A 19,960-nucleotide genomic window follows, 5' to 3' on the forward strand; every position below is an offset into this window, starting at 1 on the left:
TTGAGGAATTCATGTATCAGTTCTAGGAGTCTTTTGGTGGAGTCTTTTCAGGTTTTCCATGTAGAGTATCATGTCATCTGCAAAAAGTGAAAGTTTGACTTCTTCATTGCCAGTTTTGATGCCTTTTATTTCATTTTGTTGTCTGATGGCTGATGCTAGGACTTCCAACACTGTGTTAACAGTGGTGAGAGTGGACATCTCTGTGTGTTCTCAATCTCGGGGAAGCTCTCAGTTTTTCCCCATTGAGGATAATATTAGCTGTGGACTTTTCATATATGGCTTTTATGATGTTTAAATATGTTCCTTCTATCCAGACTTTCTTGAGGGTTTTTATTAAGAAAGAATGCTGTATTTTGTCAAATGCTTTTTTTGCATCTATTGACAGGGTCATATGGTTCTTATCCTTTCTTTTGTTAATGTAATGTATCACATTGATTGATTTGTGGGTACTGAACCAGCCCTGCAGCCCAGGCATGAATCCCACTTGAACATGGTGAATACTTCTTTTTATATGCTGTTGAATTCAATTTGCTAGTATCTTGTTGAGAATTTTTGCATCCATGTTCATCAGGGATATTGGCCTCTAGTGCCTCCTTTTTTGCAGGGTGTCTGTCTGGTTTGGGAATCAAGGTAATGCTGGCTTCATAGAATGAGTCTGGAAGTTTTCCTTCTGTTTCTGTTTTTTGGAACAGCTTGAGGATAGGTTTAACTCTGCTTTAAATGTCTGGTAGAATTCCCCTGGGAAGCCATCTGGCCCAGGACTCTTATTTGTTGGGAGATTTTTAATAACTGATTCAATTTCTTCATGGGTCTGTTCAAATTTTCTATTTCTTCCCATTTGAGTTTTGGTAATGTGTGGGTGTCTAGGAATTTGTCCATTTCTTCCAGGTTGTCTAGTTTGTTGGCATATAATTTTTCATAGTATTCTCTGATAACTGCTTGTATTTCTGAGGGATTGGTTGTGATAAATCCATTTTCATTTGTGATTTTATCTATTTGGGTCCTCTCTCTTTTTGAGAAGTCTGGCTGGGGTTATCGATTTTGTTTATTTCTTCAAAAAACCAACTCTTAGTTTCTTTGATCTGCTGTACTGGTTTTTTTTTTGGATTCTGTATTGCTTATTTCTGCTCTGATCTTTATTATTTCTCTTCTTCTGCTGGATTTGGGGTTTCTTTGTTGTTCTGTTTCTAGTTCCTTTAGGTGTGCTGTTAGATTTTGTATTTGGGATTTTTCTTGTTTCTTGAGATAGGCCTGGACTGCAATGTATTTTCCTCTCAGGACTACCGTTGCTGCATCCCAAAGGGTTTGGACTGTTGTGTTTTCATTTTAATTTGTTTCCATATATTTTTAAATTTCTTCTTTAATTGCCTGGTTGACCCATTCATTCTTCAGTAGGATGTTTTTTAACTTCCATGCATTTGGAGGTTTTCCAAACTTTTCCCTGTGGTTGATTTCAAGTTTCATAGCATTGTGATCTGAAAGTGTGTATGGTATAATCTCAATTTTTTTATATTTATGGAGGGTTGTTTTGTGACCCAGTATGTGATCTGTCTTGGAGAATGTTCCGTGTGCACTTGAGAAGAATGTGTTTTCTGCTTTAGGGTGAGAAGTTCTGAATATATCTGTCAGGTCCATCTGGCCCAGTGTATCATTCAGGGCCATTGTTTCTTTATTGAATTTCTTTCTGGATGATCTGTCCATTGTTGTAAGTGGAGTATTAAAGTCCCCTGCAATTACCACATTCTTTCCAATAAGATTGCTTATATTTGTGATTAATTGGTTTATATATTTGGGGGCCTCTGAATTTGGTGCATAAACATTTATAATTAGCTCTTCTTGATGGATAGACCTCATAATTATGATATAATGTCCTTCTTCGTCTCTTGTTACAGCTTTTAGTTTAAAATCTAGTTTGTCTGATATAAATATGGCTACTCCAGTTTTCTTTTGAGTTCCAGTAGCATGATAGATGGTTCTCCATCCCCTCACTTTCAATCTGAAGGTGTCCTCAGGTCTAAAATGGGTCTCTTGTAGACAGCAAATAGATGGGTATTGTGTTTTTATCCATTCTGATACCCTGTGTCTTTTGATTGGAGCATTTAGTCCATTTACATTCAGTGTTGTTATTGAAAGATGTGGATTTAGAGTCATTGTGTTATCTGTAGGTTTCACGCTTGTAGTCATGTCTCTGGTCCTTTGTGATCTTTGTAGCATTCCACTCACAGAGTCCCCCTTGGGATCTCTTGTAGGGCTGGTTTAGTGGTGATGAATTCCTTCAGTTTTTGTTTGTCTGAGAAAACCTTTATCTCTCCTTCTATTCTGAATGACAGGCTTGCTGGATAAAGGATTCTTGGCTGCATATTTTTCCTATTCAGAACATTGAAAATTTCCTGCGACTCCTTTCTGGCCTGCCACGTTTCAGTAGATAGGTCTGCTACTACCCTTATGTGTCTACCCTTGTAGGTTAAGGCCCATTTATCCCTAGCTGCTTTCAGAATTCTCTCTTTATCTTTGTATTTTGCCAGTTTCACTATGATACGACATCAGAAGATTGATTCAAGTTATGTCTGAAGGGAGTTCTCTGTGCCTCCTGGATTTCAGTGTCTGTGTACTTCCCCAAATCGGGGAAGTTCTCAGCTATGATTTGTTCAAGTACACCTTCACCCCTGTCTCTCCTCCTCCTCCTCCTCCTCCTCCTCCTCCTCCTCCTCTTCCTCTTCTTCTTCCTCCCTCCTCCCTCCTCCCTCCTCCCTCCTCCCTCCTCCCTCCTCCCTCTGGAACTCCTATGATATAGATATTATTCCGTTTCATTGAATCACTTAGTTATCTAATTCTCCCATCATGGTCCAAAATATTTTTCTCTTTTTCTCAGCTTCATCTTTTTCCATAATTATCTTCTATTTCATTTAATCTCCTCTATGCCTCTTCAGTCCTCACTGTTACCACCTCTAGTTTATTTTGCACCTCATTTACAGCATTTTTTAATTCATCGTGATTATTTTTTAGTTCCTTGATCTCTGCAGCAATAGATTCTCTGCTTTTATTGAAGCCCAGCGATTAATCTTATGACTATTACTCTAAATTCTTGTTCAGTTACATTGTTTATATCTGTTTTGATCAGTTCTTTAGCTGTCATGTCTTCCTGGAGTTTCTTTTGAGGAGAATTCTTCCATTTCATAATTTTGGCTCATTTTCTGTCCCTTATGTGTTTTAAAAGCTTGTTATATGTCCTGTACCTGCGAGCACTACTATGTTAAAGAGGGTCATACACTGTCCAGGGCCTGGCCCTTCAGGAGGGAGGTGTTTTTTGGAGAGTATTACTTGCTCTCTCTTGTTGTGAGTTTGGTTACTTTATCTCCCTACTCATAGTGATATTTTGGACCCTCCACCAAGTGTGCTTTGATTTGTTCCTTGAAGTAGCCCTCGAAAGGAAAACAAACAAAAAACAAAAAATACCAGCTACAAGTAAACAACAGGGTGGAGGTGGTGCTGATGGAAGGGACCTTATCCCATACTAGGAGAGAAATGACAGGGGTGGGGCGGGGGGGGGGGGGGTTGAAGAAAAGAAAATTGACCAGAGAAATTAAATGGCTTAATCCAGAGAGAGAGAGAAAGGAAAATAAGGAGGTATAGAACATATATAAAGAGAATAAATATGTCTGTTTAAACAAACCAACAACCAGAGTAACCAGACTAGAGGCATGAGATGAGAAAAGGAAGAATGAATATATATGTGTGTGTATGTATGCATGTATATGTATATATATGTGTGTGTGTGTGTATATATATATGTATATGTATACATATATACATATGTGTGTATATGTATACACACATATACATATGTGTGTGTATGTGTATGTATGTGTGTATATATATATGTATATGTATACACACACACACACACACACACAAAGAATTGTCCAAGAATTAAATCAGGCAATGCAGCAGCGCTGGTCTGGAGGAGGCCTGTCTGGTTCGTCAGCATCAATCCCACTCGTGTAGATGTGCAGTTACCAGGCACGGAGGGGTGTGGTTTGGTGTAGGCGGCTCCCACCTCCACTGTGAGCCCTGCTGTCCTTTCCTGAAACCCCACCTTGTTGGTGATGGGGAGAAAAATGGCAACATGCCAGTCTCTCCTCCATGGACCAGGTGTCCCAAACCACTCTGTTCGAGCCATCCTCACTGTGCCGTGGGCACGAATGAGGCAGTTTGTCCTGCTCCGACGACTCCCTTGCCTCCCTGGCGCTCAGCTGGGACTTAAACCCCGATGTCTTTAAGGTTCCCACTCCATACACCCTGGTTTCAGGGAAGTGCCGCTCTGGCTGACAGGTGCAAGCAGTCTTGTCCTTTGAACGGTCATATACCTTCTTCCCACAGCACTCCAATGAGGGGGTTGCTTTCTCCCACTTCAGACTGTGCCTCTGAACTAGTAACCGTGCTGGGGCTGGCTCCCTTCCTCCCCAGGTGCTCGATCCGGGCAGCTGGCCTCAGTCCGGAGAAAGCCCCACAGTTAGAGATTGGATCTTGCTCCATCCTCGTCCGTGTTTTTTCTTTTGTCCAGATACAGTCCTGCGGTTCCCCAGCCTCTCTTTCTCTTCCCTTTGTCCCTCCGCAGAAGGGGGTCCCCCCCTCCATTCCTCTGCCGCCTGTTTTCTCTCTCCCAGTTCACAATCACACAACTATGGCCCTTCAGGTTGTCCCGGTGGGTCCCTGGAGGCGTCTCTGTCACTTTGCCACCTGGACTTTTGGAGTTCAAGGTCCCTTGGCCGTTTCAACACTGCTGTGTTTGAGAGATGAGGGAACTTAGGATCCCCCTACTTCACCATGTGGGCCTCTCCTCCCCGTAGAGGATTTTTTTCATGACGGATGTTGTACTTTCAAATGCTTTTTCTGCGTCAGCTTAAAAGATTATATGGGTTTATCCTTTCTCTTATTGTTGTATCACATTGATTGATTTGTGAATATTGAACCACCCTTGCATCCTTGCATCCTGAGAATAAATCCCACTTGATAGTGGCATATGATTTTTTTAATGTATTGTTGGATTTAGTTTGCTAATATTTTGTCAAGGATTTTTGCATTTATATTCATGAGAGATCTTGGCCTATAACTAACTAACTAACTCTCTCTCTCTCTCTCTCTCTCTCTCTCTCTCTCTTTTTGCAGTGTCTTTAGCTGGTTTTGGTATCATGGTAGCCTTATAGAATGAATTTGGAATATTTCCTTCCTATTCTAGTTTCTAGAATAGTTTGAGAAGAATATTAAATATTTTTTAAGTTTTTTTTGTTTCTTGGTTTTTTTTGTTTTGTTTTTGTTTGTTTGTTTGTTTTTGTAGAATTCACCTGTGAAGTCATCTGATCCTGGACTTTTGTTTGTTAGGAGTATTTTTTGATTACTGATTCAGTTCATTGCTGGTAATTAGCGTATTCAAGTTTTTTTATTTCTTTCTGCTTCAGTTTTGGTAGGTTATATGTATCTAGGAATTTATCCATTTCTTCTACATTGTCCAATTTTTTGGCATATAGGTTTTCATAATATTCTGTTACAATTGTTTGTATTTCTGTGGTGTTGATCATTATTTCTCCCCTTTCATTAGTGATTTTGTTTAATTAAGTGTTCCCCTCCCTCTCTTTTTGATGAGTCTAGCTGGAGGTTTATCAGTTGTTTTGATCTTTTCAAAGAATGAGTTCCTGGATTTATTGATCTGTTCCTTTTTTTTTAGTTTTGATATCATTTATTTCTGTTCTAATATTTATTATTTCCTTCCTTTTGCTGTTTTGGGTTTTGTTGTTCTTTTTCCAGGTCCTTTATTTTTTTTAAGTTTGTTTATTTATTTTGAGAGAGAAAGAATGCACATGCATGGGGGAGGGTCTGAGAGGGAGAGAGGGAATCCCAAGCAGGCTCTGTCTGGTCAGCACAGGGCCTGACACAGGTCTCGATCCTACAAACTGCGAGATCATGACCTGAGCTGAAATCAAGAATTGGACACTTAACTGGCTAAGCCACCCAGGTACGCCTCTAGCTCCTTTAAGATGCAAAGCTAGGTTGTTTATTTGAGATTTTTCTTCTTGAGGTAGCTCTGTATTGCTATAAACTTCCCTCTGGAGTAGCTTTTGCTACATTCCAACGATTTTGGACCATTGTGTTTTGATTGTCTCCATGTATTTAAATTAAATTGCTTTAAATTATCTATTAGTTACCTCCATTTAGTTTAGCTGTCTTGCTGTGATTCTGTCCTGTTCTTTCATTTGGGACATATTCCTCTGTCCCCTCATTTTGTCTGCCTTTCTGTTTCCATGTGTTAGGAAAGTCAGCTATGCCTCCTGCTCTTGAAAATAGTGGCCGTATGAAGAAGAGATCCTGTAGTGCCCTGCAGCATAATGTCCTCTGTCCACCAGAACCTGGGGCTGCAGGGTGTCCCCTGTGTGTCTTGCATGAGCCCTACTATGGTGGCTGAGCCACTTTTGCCTTCAGTCCAGTCATCTGCAATGGCTTTCTTTGCCTGCTATGGGCAGGGTTTGGTCCCTGTGTTGTTAGTGGGCCAGTCCGGGGTCACCTTGGGCCTGAGTTGAGTCAGACCAGACATTTGCCAGAGATGCAATAGCACCAAAAGGCAGGGTGCTTTCCTTGTGTTGTCTCCTGAGGAGCTTTTGTTGGTGGGTGGGGTCTGCAATCACATCAGCTGTCTGCCTCCAGCGCACTGTTGGGGCTGCAGTAGGACTGGTGTGCATAGTTTTCTTCCCCTCTCCCTAGGGTGAGAGTCACTTTGGAGTGGCACTTGCCCCTTTTGGGGCTATTTGCATACTGCCAGGCTTGTGGCACCACTTTGGATAGGCTTCAGCCAAGGGCATATTGGAGGGGACAGGTCCACAGGAGAGCATGGGGGCAGGGCTCATGGCCAGTGAGTTTTGCACCCATCCACTATGGGAAGGGAAGTACCTGCCCAAAACTCTGGCCAAGGCTAGCCACAGGAGAACGCCAGGGTGGGCACTTTGTAAGCAAGCTAGGTGGAGAGCGTTGATGTCATACTGGTTCCCGACGCAGGTGTCCTTGTTTCTGGGCTGGGATGCAGGGGGCGGAAATGCTGCCTGCCAGCTCCTTTGTTCCTGGAAAAGTCTCCCAAAGATTCCTGTTCCTCCAGCACAGCTCTGAGATTAGCAAACAAATCTCTGTCCATATACCCCAGGCGCTTTCAAACTACTGCTTCTGTGCTGTATCTCTGTAGGACTGTTGGTTGTGCCATCTCTTTACTGGTGGGGACTTTTTCCCTCTTGCCATGCCAGTTCTCCCAGAGCTGAGCCTGATGATTTTTTAAATTCCACATATAAGCCCCTGCTGATTGTAAGAACTACAATGTTATGTCCCTGCAGTTTTCAAAGCCAAATATTATGCCTGGGATTTCTGGTGTGAGGGTCTGTTTCTCTCTCCCCTCTTCATGCCTCTGGTGTCCCTTCCTCCCTTGGACAGTCCTGTAGGTCCTTTAGCTCTAGACCACATCTTGGCCCTTCCTACCCTCTCTGATGCGGCCTCTTCTCTACATTTAGTTGTGGAGAGTCTGTTCTGCTAGCATTCGGGTCATTTTCTGGGTTATTTACAGTGATGTGGGTTTCTAGATGTATCTGTGGGATGGGGTGAGCTTAGGGTCCTCCTACTCTGCAGTCTTCCCCAGAAGTAATTATAAATAAGATTCTTCATCACCTCGATAGCAGTCTTAAGATTCTCTCTGTGTTCCTTCACTTGGCTGGAAGGGGAACCAATTTCAGAAATTGTTGTGATTTACCTAGGATCCAGGTGACTTGAGGAAGTCTGAGCTCTTATTTCTAGGTTTTACTAGGTACCCAGGAAGTGGATGGGCTTTGAGGGATCACCTTGATACCCTGGTGCAAATGGGACTTCTCTTACAAAGGTCCAAGCTGATGGTCACAATCTACTGAGCTGCTTCAGTAAGAACTAGGAGCTGTGACACCACTGTGGGAAGTGAGGTGGGATAGGAAGCAGTGTGAGCTTGGTGAGTGTGGCTGTGGGGTAGAGCCACACTCTGCGACTCCATTCCACCTTTGTCCACCTTCAAAAGCATCCATATACCCCACTGCTCTCCCCTTGCCCACCTTAGCTCTCTTAGTAGATGGAAGGGCTGTTTTAAATTATGAGATAGCTATTCTAATTAGGTATTTTTAAATATGTTTTCATTTTACTCCTTTAGTTTGTCATGAACTAGCCCTGATAAGATACCCTTTATTCAACAAAGTTTACACTGTAAGTTGGATATTAGTAATACAAACAGGTAGTCCAACAGAAATGCCCTATGTATCTTTTTTTTTTTTTTTTTTCTGTTTCTTTAATAGAAAAGCTGTCTACCTTCCTCTGGAGGAAGGGACAGGCAGGGATGGGAGAATGGGACCGAGAGAGGGACAGTTCCTCTGGTTTATCAGTAGTGGTGGGTAGCTTTTGAAATTTATGTTGCCAGATACTATTGTCATTGATTTTGATTGGTTTCGTGTCTCCTGTCCACCTCACACATCACCGCCACTGTGCCCCCCTCTAGTAGAGAAGGTGACAGTTTCCTCACTGTGCCACCCTGAGTCACTGGAAAGCAAGGGACCCCTGATGGCAGGGAGAAATGGGAGGCCATCCATTCAGAAGCCTGGTGTTGGGAGGAAGTCCATGGAAGCTCTAAGTGTAGGCCTGGCAAGCAGAGAGGAGGGGACAGAGGAGGGCGCAGGAAAACAGAATAAGGGGTAGGGGTGAGTGTGTAACACTCCCACCTCTCCTTGACCTAAAAGTCTTAAAGAAAGATGCAGATAAATAGATCACCAGGGTTGGCTGATGGTGTGTACTCGTCACGGGCCTCTGTGGACTTGCTCCCGTGCCTCTTCCCCACCCTCCCTTGGGAGCATCTCTGATCTCCCTCATCCAGCAAGGTGTGGCCCACACACTGTCCCATCCCCTCTGTCCATCCCCACGCCCTAGAGTTGTGTTTTGTGTTTACTCAAGAACAAGGCCGTTCCTGTTTTCTGCCTCCCTTCTCAAGTCTTGCCCTCCGGTCCCAGTTTACTCTTGGATTCCACGCAGTGCAGAGGTTACAAAAAGAGGCAAATGCGTGTTTGTGTGAGGTCACTAAACCAGGCAGTGTGACTCTAGAGTCTTCCCTCCTGGTTGAAAAGTCAATAGAAGAAGGCCTTCAGGACTGCCATTTGGTCATGCCTACAGTATCAAAGACTAAAGGAAAAATGAACAAAGCACAAGTCGGTATGTACTTTCCAATAATTTTTTTGTTTTTAATATCAATTGATGTTTTAAAAAATACAGAGGTGTTTGACACAGAATAGCACCATTGTGTAGGACACACACAGTTCCTGCGCCCGGCACCTGAAGGGGGCTCTTCTTGCCTGGGCTGGGGACAGTCACTCAGGGGGCGTTTGACTCACACCAGTTAGTTTCCTGCCTCTGCCTCGACCCAAAGGTCTTACAGGAAGACAATAAATAAATAGAACACCGAGATTTTATTTTGCAGTCTGCCCAGTTCAGGTCTCTCAGAAAGAGAGAGGAGAAAAGTCCACACTGTTGAGCGGGTGGGATGAATGGACATCAGGTCAGGTCAGCCATTCAGTGCAGAGCCCTAGAGTGACTGGGACTGGAAAATACTTGGGTCCTCTGGGTTGGCAATGGATTGTGTTGTTTGTGGGTTCGGGTTTTTACAAGAAGCAGACAGGCCCTATGTCCACACCAAATTCCTGCTCAGGCCCTCCTATGTCCATGGGTGCAATGTCAATGATGGGGAGACGCGAGGTCTTCTGTGACCGGTACTCGATCATAGTCTTGCCCCACTTACCGGTGTGTTTCTAGGGGAGAAAGAGAGGAGACACTGTCCAATGCCAGCTGCCCAGGACCCCAAAAAGGAGCATCACAGAACACAAAGTGTAAAACACGCTCAGGGCTCCCCCGACCTCTCCTTGGCTTGCTGAAGCCCTCTCCACCCCAGCTTCTGTCCTTACCAGCAAGTCCCCCTCCACCCGCTCCCTCCCCCACAGTGAGCGTCTCTTCACTCCATCCCCAAGGCAGACTCACACACACGCCATGTGAATACTCCTACGAGAGTAACTGGACGTGCCAGGTAGGACTTCTTTCCCCTGAGCCCAGGGAGTGAAGAAGATACAACAATGGCACCTTTCCCTCCCCTGGCACTCCGCACGCCTTCTCTACATAACCCCTCACGCTCACCTCTTGAGGATCCTATCACCTTAGGCCTATGACACCTGCTGTGGACCAACCCTCTGCCTGCTCCAGCCAGCCCAACTCACCGTGCAGCCATCCTTCAGGACAGTATATGTGAACCTGCTGTTGCCCTCAGCCCGGATCTCCACATCATTGGAGCCCTGGATGAGCAGGGCCTTCTTGAGGTTGCCAGCCGCTTCATCCAGGTAGGCAATGCTGTTCTTGCAGTGGTAGGTGATATTCTGGGAGCCCTCGGTGGACAGCAGGCGTAGGAAGGTCATCTGGACGTTGGCAGTGTTGGGAGCCAGGTTGTCATCTCCATAGCTGAACTGTCAGGGCAGAGAGCGATGGCGTGAGGCCCAGAGGCAGTGTCCAGTGGGATCGTGGTTAAGAATACTCTTCCTCCTCTTTCCCTCTTCCGAAGCCTCCAAGAAAAGTGGTGGGCGAGGTGCCACCAACTTCAAGGGAGAAAGAAGAGAAGGGTTCTGAGGAGCCGTCTGGGGCCCAGAGCAGCCAGCTACTCACGTGGAAGCCACCGTTGATGGTTTCTCCGAACCAGATGTGCTTCTTGTCCTTGCTCTTGCTGCTCCACCAGTTCTTCTTGGGAACACTCGCCGGGTTGGGGTAGACGCAGGTCTCGCCAGTCTCCATGTTGCAGAAAACCTTCATGGCGTCCAAGGTGCAGCCCTGGTTGGGGTCAATCCAGTAGTCTCCTGCAGGGGGAGGAGGCAGTACCCCATTGGGGCTCAGACAGGCACACACATACTCCCGAGAGGGCCAGGCCTGCCTGGGAGAGACGGAAAGGCTTCCCAGGACACAAGGGGGAGAGGCACAGGCTGTGAGGGCCACGTGTGGCCAAAGGGAGGGGAGGTGCAGGGATCTGGGAGCAAGGAGACCTGGACGGGAAAGTCTGATGCTAAACAGGGGCGCAAGCAACAGGGCAGGAGCAGCGCCTGCCTAGTGGATGGAACTCTACCCTCAAGTCACGTCTGCCAAGTAGCCATGGCAGGACGGGAGCCAGGGCTGAGGTATCTCTGCTGTGAAATGGAGGAGCAACCATCCACCAGAACCTTCCAGGCCTGGCCTGTGCTACGAGCGGTCTCCTCCCTCATTCTGATGGGGGCCATGCCCTGCACCCTCACCGCTCTTCCATTCAGGGTGGCAGAGTTTCAGGTCCCGGCAGGTGCGAGCGGGGTTCTTGCGGGAGCCCTCGGGGCTGCGGATGCTCTCAATCTGGTTGTTGAGGGACTTGAGCGTGGCATCCACCTCGGCGTCGTGCTGTCTCAGGTTGCCAGCTGCCTGGTCAGCCCGCATGTACTGCAGGGGGTCGGGGCCCTTCTCTCTCTGGCCTAGGCCAGCAAAGGCAGACATGTCGATGCCAGGGCCAGGGGGACCTGGAGGGCCAGGGGGTCCGGGGTTTCCAGGAGGACCCTGTAGCAGGAAACGGAAATCAGCCAGGAATTGTGGGGATGTGCCCCTCCTGCATACATCCCCACTTGCTAGAATATACTAGTGTCTTCTTCCAGACACTGGGTGGGGGAGGGGTGCAGCAGCCCAGGACCAAGAAAAATCACAGCATTTCCCTACTTCTTCATCAGCCCCTCTCTCCTGTTTCCCAGCACCAAGCAGGACCCTCTGAACCTCCAGGGAAGACACAGGATGCCATCTTCACTAGCTGCAGGCGGATGCCCTGAAAGAGGCCCTTGGCACCAGAGAGCCCAAGCCGCCCAGATGCTGGGGACAGGCCAGACAGCGGGGAAGGAGTCAGGACACTTACAGCCGGGCCAGTTTCGCCCGAACGTCCGCGGGGACCAGGAGGTCCAATGGGGCCAGGGATTCCATTAGCACCATCTTTGCCAGAGGGACCGACGGGACCAGGAGGACCCTGCAGGCCAGGAGAGAGGAGCCGTCAGCAAAGGCAGGGGTGTGGCAAGGGGGGAAAGGGGGGCTGGTCGGGTGGCTGTCCTGATGGGAAGCCCTGCAGCTTCACATTTCTCGGAGGGCCCAGACTTGTCTCCACTGGGCCAGGGACCAGCAGGATGGCTTCACGGCTCTTCTGCCATCCTGAGCTCCTCTTTGTCGAATCCTATTCCCAGTGGGCCCAGCTGACAGCCAAGAGCTGTTCTCATGTTCATCCAGCCTGTGATCTCAGGGGGTTTCTGGCCACAGTCACCCTGAGCCCATCGTCCTTCCACCTCCGAGCGAGGCCCCCTGAGCCCCAGGCTTCCCTCCCCATCAGAGCACCCACACCTGGCCCCACCCCCGAGGAAGGACTCACTGCATCTCACTTACTCTAGGGCCAGAAGGACCAGCAGGACCAGAAGCACCTTGGTCTCCAGAAGGACCCTGTGCAGAAGGAAGAAGCAAAAGTCAGAGGTCAGCACAGACAGGGCCCCATCTTCCAGGATGGGAAGCCTTCTTAAATATGCATACGATACATGTCCCCCCTCCCCCGTCCTTTCCATTTGCTCCTCCCTCCAACCCCAAGGAAGTCTTGGAAATCTTTCTTTTGGTCCTGGATATTTCTTAGGATGATCCCAAGCTGGGTTAGCTGCATGGGACACTCAGGTGAGCTCTGAGCAGTGGGAGGCACCTGGGAGACGTGCACAGACAGCAATACTCACAGGAGGGCCGGGCAGACCCTGCAGACCAGTGAAGCCACGGTGTCCCTTCAGTCCCCTCTCGCCAGCCTCTCCAGCTTCTCCTTTGTCACCTCGGGGACCTTGAGGACCCTGGGAATGAGACAGACACAGGTTGGGTCAGGTTGACCGGGGTAGAGGCCTCTTGCTGGCCTCACCTGAGCCAAGGAGTCCCAGGATCCACACAGTCCCCACTGACCTCCAAGCCTGCCCCAGTTAGGAACCCAACAGAGGGCACTCAGATACTCACTGGGATTCCCCGGGCTCCTGCTGGTCCTGCAGGGCCCATGGGGCCTTGTGCGCCCTGTGAGGGAGAGAGTGGGAACTCTGTCAGCAAAACCCTCCTCTGCCTATGGCCCGGACTGGGCCCCAAGACTCCCTGGACCCAGGGATGCATCCAGGGCCTGGGAGTCAGGCACGTAGTGGACGAGCTCCCAGCTCACTTGGCCACCCTTCTCCGCTTCCAGCTTTTACTGAATTAAGGATACTCACAGCTTCTCCTCGGTCTCCCTGCTTTCCAGTTGGGCCAGCGGGGCCAGGAGAGCCAGGGGGCCCAGGGGCTCCAGGAGCACCCACGGGACCAGTCTCACCACGATCACCCTGTCAGGAGAGAGGTCTCAGGCTTAGAGAAGAATGTTCCAGAAAATCCATGGAGAAAAGGCCCTTGCAAACTGAGACAAGACTCTGACTCCAGCCTACCACCTGGGGCTGACCTGGTAGGCCCAACAGAATATTCTCCTGTCCCACTGCTCATAGAGACACCGAGATATTCACCTTGACTCCAGCCGCACCATCTCTGCCAGGGGGGCCATCAGCACCAGGGCTTCCCTGGGCAAGAGGAAACAAGATGCCATTAGAGCTGCCCCTGCCAGACTCCCATTCTGTTCCTCCCTTCTCCCCTCGGGAGCCCCAGGCTTGTTCCCTTCCATCCTGCTAAAGCTTTGGAAGCTCAACAAGCTTCTTTATGCCTTCCTGCCCACGTACCAGTTCTTAGTCTCTGTGTCCCTCTCTCTCTCCCATCACGACCTTCCATCGCAGCTGGGTACTTGGGCCCATGGGCCCATCCCATCATCCCCTCCTCCAGGGCACCAGGACTGGGCCTGGCTGGCCCGGCACAGCTCTCCCTGGGAAGGGCCACACACACAGTGTGTCCCATTGCTCACCTCTCGTCCAGGTTCGCCAGAAGGACCAGTCAGGCCAGGAGGACCCACGGGGCCGGGGGGACCTCGGTCGCCAGATGCTCCGGGAGCTCCCTGCTTGCCAGGTTCTCCCTGGAGGGACAGCAACAAAGAGGATGAGTGTGCACTCTAAGAATCCCATCCTGGGACATACTGAGCCCTTCCAAAGAAAGGGCTGACAGAGAGACGGTGCTGAGGGTGCAGAGTAGGGGGAAATCTCAGGGGGTGGTATTGCTTCTGCAGAGACCAGGCCACCAAGAGCACTGAGTGAAGAACACCAGCCAGAGCCAGGCTGGGCCCAGTTCACCAGAGGAAGGGGCATCCTTCACTCACCGATGGGCCAGGCAGGCCGGGGAATCCTCTCTCACCACGTTGTCCAGGAAGACCAACAATGCCCCTTTGACCAGCCAGACCTTGGGGACCTGGAGGACCATCGGGACCCTAGAGAGGGAAGGCGAGAGTGAGAATTTGAGCTCTGACAGGGAGTGGCCCAGCCATCCACACCCAGCCTGGCCGCCATTCACAGATCCCAGCACTCTTCCCTGGCAGTGGCCCCTCCATGGTGTCCCCTCCTCCTCCATGCCCTCCCCTCCTCCTCCATGCCCTCTGAGCTCAGAAGATTCCTGGCCCAGGCCTGGGAAGGACTTACAGAGGGACCATCATCTCCAGGCTCTCCCTTCTCGCCAGGGGGCCCGGCAGGACCTTGGAGGCCAGGGTCGCCAGCACGGCCAGGGGGGCCGCTGTCTCCTCGAGCACCTTTAGGACCATCTTTTCCAGAAGGACCAGGGGGACCAGGGGGTCCAGGGTTGCCCTAGAAAAGCAAATGCAAGAAATGAGAACTCATCTCACCCTGCCCCATCCAGACTGCCAAAGCCACTGTGGCCCCCTCCACACAAAGGAAGCTTGACCCCCACCCCTGTCTGCTTCTTCCACCTTCCCTCCCAGGAGGGAGCTCTGAGCAGCCAGCCCTGGCTTGTCCAGCCCCACATTTGCTTTTTCTGATCTACTTGGACTTCCTCCTGCCTCCTTTCTTTTAGAAATCTCAATCCCACCATCCCTCAAGGAACAGTTCAAACGTGGCTCCTCGGACCCCTAAACCTCTGCACCTACTCCCCCTGCACTTGATTGGTGGTAAACTGGTGACTTTTCACCATCTCTCATCCCTCCATGGCAGATTCCCTGTGGGCAAAATGTAGAACTTGTACAGGCCGGGAACACAGAATGCGCTCAAGAAATGTGTTGAGGCAATCGTGCCAGCCTGTCCTGCCCACTGAGCCAGGAATCTGAGGGTCCAAGCCCAAGCCAGCAGGGAAGGTTGCCCATGGCCACAGCCCTTGCTCGCAGCTGTTTACGAGAACAGGTCCCCATGATCAATTACTCCCAGGAGTGGGAAAAGGCAAAGGGATGGAGGCCAGCTTGCACTCTTTGGAGCCCTGCTGGAACTGTGCCAGGCTCTTCAACCCCTGCTGTGCCCCCCATGCCAAGAGTAAGGTAAGAACCATCCAGGAGCATCACTTACATTGGAGCCTGGGGGTCCGACACGGCCAGCAGCTCCAGGGAATCCGGTGGCTCCCTATGGGATGAGAAGAAAGACTCTGAATCCCTCAGGCCCTCAGAAGCGTCAGGAATCATATCGGGGGACGGACAGGGGTGTCTCAGAGGCTGGTGTGGAAAAGGGCAAGGAGAGCTAGAGAAGGAGAAAGGGCCCCATGGGGTCTGGCTATTGGATCAGGAAGCTGCAGCTTCTCTGCCTCCAGCTCCTGTAGGGGCTGGGGTGAGGAGGTGCATTCAGCTGGGACAGCCAGTGCTTTGGGAGCTGAGCAGGGGGCCTGCCCAGGACCACAGACCTCCCCGGATCACTGCACACCGGCAGAGAGGGGCGCCCATTCTTCCACATGGCTGTGGGATGGGCTCAGGCTGGGGGCAGAAGCAAGGCTAAGAAAGAAGCGGGTGAGTAAATCCCAGAGCACAACCGTGGGAGCATCTGGCCAGGCCTTCTTCGTGACAGCAGCTGCCGCCCCCAAGGCGCCCTCCACCCCACCTGGTGGGAACGGGGACCTCACTCACCGGGGGGCCTTGAGCACCTCGGGCTCCTTTAGGACCAGTCACACCAGTAGGACCCTGGGAAGGAAGGAGAGAGACAGTGAGGCCTGGTCACCCGGAGGAGAGCTGTGGGCTTCTGGGTATAGGGCCTGTCTGACCCCCAAGAGCTGACTCCCAAGGGGTTAGTTTTCCAAGATGTAGCTTTCTTGTCACTAAAATCCCAGCCTGGAGAAGGCATCACAGGTGGGCCTGCCACCCCCTCCAAGAGAGACTCGTGCTCTAGGAGACCTCGGGGGTGGGGGGGGGGGAGGCCTGGCAGGCATCTGCCCCCTTCCCTCCCCAGGAGCCTGGCTGCATCGTCCCTGGTCATCTATCCTTAACCTGCACTCTGTGTCATCTCCTGGCCCCCACACCCTAGACGACATAAGCCAGTTAACTCCTTTTGAACCTCTATCCCCAAGTACAGATTCCTCCCCACAGCTGCTCCCTTCTGGGGCTGGGGCAGCAGCAGCAGCAGGCTCTAACATCTGCCAGAGAGGGGCTTCAGCTTGGGGTGACACCCATGCCTCCTGTCCAGGCCCCTCATCCTGCATGCCAATATCCCTATCCCATGGGAACAGCTCCTGGGGCTGCTCACTGCTACCCACCTGAGGTCCAGGAGCTCCAGAGGGGCCCTGAGGACCCGGGGCACCAGCATCACCTTTCTGGCCAGCCTCTCCTTGCTCGCCCTTGGCACCTGGCTGGCCATCAGCACCCTGTCCCGAGGAGGAGGAAACAGATGAGTTAGAGGCAAGCCAGATACTTACTCCACGTTCTTCCAAAAGGCCCAGAACTCTGGGTGAGTGGGTGGGTCAGTAAATGAGCGAGTGAGCGAGCTGCTCTAAGATGGGACTGTGAGATCAGCGTGGAGGTTCAAGGAAAGACGGAAGAGGCCATTTCCCTCTTCTTTACATTCTGTCCCTCCCTCCCTCCCCCACAGGCTAGAAGGTGCCCTCAGGTGTAGAGCTGGCCTGAGCAGAGGGGTGGGCAGGAGGGTGGACAGGGACACTCACGGGAGGTCCTGCGAATCCAGCAGGCCCGGGGGGGCCGGTCTCTCCACGTTCACCCTGTGGGAGAGAGGGCCCAGGAGAGGTAAGGCCCTATGCCTACCTGCTTCTGTCCTCTCCTATAACCCAGGCCCTTGTGGCCCAGCCCTTGCATAGAAAGCCCAGAGACAGGACACGCAGACAGCCTCCAGGAAGCTCTGTCCTAAATACAAGGGACCCACTTCAGAAGACCTCTCTTGGTCAGAGGATCTGGCGACCTGAAGGCCCTCCACCTCGACCGCATCATGGAGATGAGGCCTTCTCTCTCCATTCTCATCTCTGCTTCCTCCCCCAGACCCAAAGGGCCAGGCTGAGAGGCAGGGTGGCTTCTCTTGCTCTCAGGGGCCTGGGCACAGGGGCAGATACTCACCGGGGCGCCACGAGCACCAGCAGTTCCTGCAGGACCAGGAGGTCCAACTTCTCCCTAGGGTGGGGAGGAGAGACGAGAGCCACAGGTAAGGGGTGGGGGTCAGAGTGGGGACCTTAAAGAGCAAAGTGCATCCAGGGAGCCCTGCAGCAGATGGCCTGTTTTCTCCTTGTAGCTTCAGTCCGAGAGGTACTTCTGGGGCCTCTGCTGAATGCTGGTTTACCGGTCCCCTCCCTCCCTGCAACAGCTCCGCTGGACGGGGTGCACAGCCCCTGACTCTGCTTTGAAGAAGACTCCCACCCCTCACTCCTTGCAGCTACTAGTGGGCAGAAGGGTGCCAGCTGTTGAGTGAGGAGAAGAGACGGCAGTCTTTGGCAGGAGATGCGCAGGTGTGATAGGGGAGGGGAGCCATGAGCGAAGGGAGCTGTGACTCACCTTCTCACCATTGGCACCGGCAGGGCCAGGGGGGCCAATGGGACCAGTCAGGCCCTAGGGAGAAAGGAGACAAAGGTGAGGGAGGAAGAGTTGACCAGGGACTTGGAGCCCAGTAGGGAGTCTGGGGACCTCACACCCGTGGCCCCAGCCTTGTCAGGAGAGTCCCAAAGCTGCCCAGCCTGCACAACTGAGATAGGACAGGGGCTGTGCTCACACACTGCGCTTCTGTGCCCAGAGCGCAGGGCTGGAGACCCACGGGGTCCCCAGGGTGCCTGCAGCCAGCATTCACTTACTCGTCCACCGTCCTTCCCAGGGGCTCCCTCGGGGCCTTTCTCACCAACGTCACCCTGTGGGATAGAGAAGATTGGCCACCTCAGGAGGGGGCTCCGGCTCCGTGTCACCCTGGCTGAGGCTGCAGGTACAGCTCAGCTCCTGGCCCAGCAGGATTGGCTATGGGTTCAGGGTGAGAGGCGTGGGATGGAGGGAAGGGTTGGGAGAGGGGGTCACTAAAAGACAAATAGTGCCTGGGGTGGGTGGGTGGGGGGAGGTCTCCAAGTTCCTCAAGAGGATTAACTAGGGACCCCCCGCCCAGGTGCTGTGGGGAGGGGGTGAGTGTGGCACAGGGAAGCACGGCTTTGGGGGAGGCACAGTCGGCCTGGTACTCACCCTGTCTCCCTTGGGCCCAGCGATGCCAGCTGCTCCCCTCTCACCGGGCATCCCCTGCAGACCTGGAGGGCCCTGAGCCCCAGGGGGGCCGGCTGGGCCAGATGCGCCCTGTGGGGTGGGGGTAGAGGCGTCTGTGGTGGGCAGCACCTGCCCAGGACCCCAGCGCCCAAGCCCCCCTTCCTCCCCTGCCAGGCCTCCTTTCTGTCTTGTCTTCCATCTTCCCTTCTCCTGTCCCCATCCCCCCTCCCCTCCCCCAGCAGGGCCTCCTAGGCTGACCCAGACAACCCCAACAGCCTCACTTACTTTGGGGCCGTCCGTGCCAGGAGTGCCAGGGAGGCCGCGGGGACCCTGGAGGCCCTGGGCACCGGGAGAGCCACGTTCACCTGGGAAACCTCGTTCACCCTGTGGCAGAGACACCATGGGGCAGTCAAGTGAGAGTGATGGGGCAGAGGCCCAGGGAAAGGCAGGGGGGCAGCAAGCAGAGTGGGGCCCCGAGACCCGGGCACGGCTCTGCAGGGCCAGGCTGGCAGAAATGCACAGGGAAAGAGCAGGTCTGAGGGGACCACCGGAAACAGCCAATGCTTACCCTGGGACCCACGAGGCCGGGGGCTCCAGCTTCACCAGGAACACCCTGGAGAACAAACAAAGACGTGTGAAAGAGGGGGAGATTTGATGTCCTGCAGCCAGGGAGGAGCATCCCTCCCTCTGGAGGCTGAGCTGGGATGTGGCCCGGACACTCCCGGCCTCATGGGGCTGCTTGTGCCCTCCTGCAGAGCAGAAGAGACCTTCCCATCTAAATAGTTTGCAGGTTCAAAGAGCCCCACACTCACCTGGTCACCTGGCTTTCCACCTTCACCTGGGGGACCGGGAGGGCCAGGAAGTCCCTAGAAGGCAGTGACATGCGTTAGCAAGAGAGTAAGTTTACTCCTCCCACCCTCCAGGGAGACCCAGCACAAGGCAAGAGCCAGGACTGTAGGGAAGCCTCACCCCCCTGGCACCCATGAGAGGGGCGGGCCCTCCACCCGCAGTGCCTACTACCACCCGCAGAACCCCGGGCTTGGAAAGGACTGAAAAGGGGGCCCAGCCCAGCCACCTACCTGGAACCCAGATGGCCCAGGGGCACCCTGCTCGCCTCGTTCACCGGCAGGTCCCTGCAGAAGGAAACAAACGTGACCCGAGCGCTCCGGAGAATCTAAGAGCCTCGGACACAGGGCACTGGGGTGGCCAGCAGGACAGGCCAGACACCCCCTGCACCGCCCAACAAGGTTGCAGGAGTGTGTGCCTCGCTATTCTCCCACCAATGACCTGCACTCCTGAAACAGGGGTGGG

General features: G+C 52.0%; 1 protein-coding gene across 2 annotated transcripts in view; it reads right to left on the minus strand.

Moving 5' to 3' along the window:
• Positions 1 to 9,302: 9,302 nt before the first annotated feature.
• Positions 9,303 to 19,960, minus strand: part of COL2A1 (collagen type II alpha 1 chain) — a 31,092-nt gene continuing 20,434 nt past the window's right edge. For both annotated transcript variants that reach the window (XM_042946346.1, XM_042946345.1), the window contains 25 exons: positions 19,729 to 19,782; positions 19,462 to 19,515; positions 19,218 to 19,262; positions 18,935 to 19,033; positions 18,632 to 18,739; positions 18,259 to 18,312; positions 17,966 to 18,019; positions 17,534 to 17,587; positions 17,131 to 17,184; positions 16,726 to 16,833; positions 16,103 to 16,156; positions 15,555 to 15,608; positions 14,685 to 14,846; positions 14,369 to 14,476; positions 14,021 to 14,128; positions 13,632 to 13,685; positions 13,350 to 13,457; positions 13,108 to 13,161; positions 12,843 to 12,950; positions 12,511 to 12,564; positions 11,996 to 12,103; positions 11,361 to 11,649; positions 10,744 to 10,931; positions 10,305 to 10,547; positions 9,303 to 9,845 (listed from right to left, as the gene is read on the minus strand). In XM_042946346.1, coding sequence (XP_042802280.1) covers positions 9,699 to 9,845; positions 10,305 to 10,547; positions 10,744 to 10,931; positions 11,361 to 11,649; positions 11,996 to 12,103; positions 12,511 to 12,564; positions 12,843 to 12,950; positions 13,108 to 13,161; positions 13,350 to 13,457; positions 13,632 to 13,685; positions 14,021 to 14,128; positions 14,369 to 14,476; positions 14,685 to 14,846; positions 15,555 to 15,608; positions 16,103 to 16,156; positions 16,726 to 16,833; positions 17,131 to 17,184; positions 17,534 to 17,587; positions 17,966 to 18,019; positions 18,259 to 18,312; positions 18,632 to 18,739; positions 18,935 to 19,033; positions 19,218 to 19,262; positions 19,462 to 19,515; positions 19,729 to 19,782 — 2,523 coding nt within the window. In that variant the 3' untranslated portion in view covers positions 9,303 to 9,698. The remainder of the gene's footprint in view (positions 9,846 to 10,304; positions 10,548 to 10,743; positions 10,932 to 11,360; positions 11,650 to 11,995; positions 12,104 to 12,510; positions 12,565 to 12,842; positions 12,951 to 13,107; positions 13,162 to 13,349; positions 13,458 to 13,631; positions 13,686 to 14,020; positions 14,129 to 14,368; positions 14,477 to 14,684; positions 14,847 to 15,554; positions 15,609 to 16,102; positions 16,157 to 16,725; positions 16,834 to 17,130; positions 17,185 to 17,533; positions 17,588 to 17,965; positions 18,020 to 18,258; positions 18,313 to 18,631; positions 18,740 to 18,934; positions 19,034 to 19,217; positions 19,263 to 19,461; positions 19,516 to 19,728; positions 19,783 to 19,960) is intronic.

The sequence above is a fragment of the Panthera leo genome, chromosome B4 (genome assembly GCF_018350215.1).
Source record: "Panthera leo isolate Ple1 chromosome B4, P.leo_Ple1_pat1.1, whole genome shotgun sequence".
In the NCBI taxonomy this organism is placed as follows: Eukaryota; Metazoa; Chordata; class Mammalia; order Carnivora; family Felidae; genus Panthera; species Panthera leo.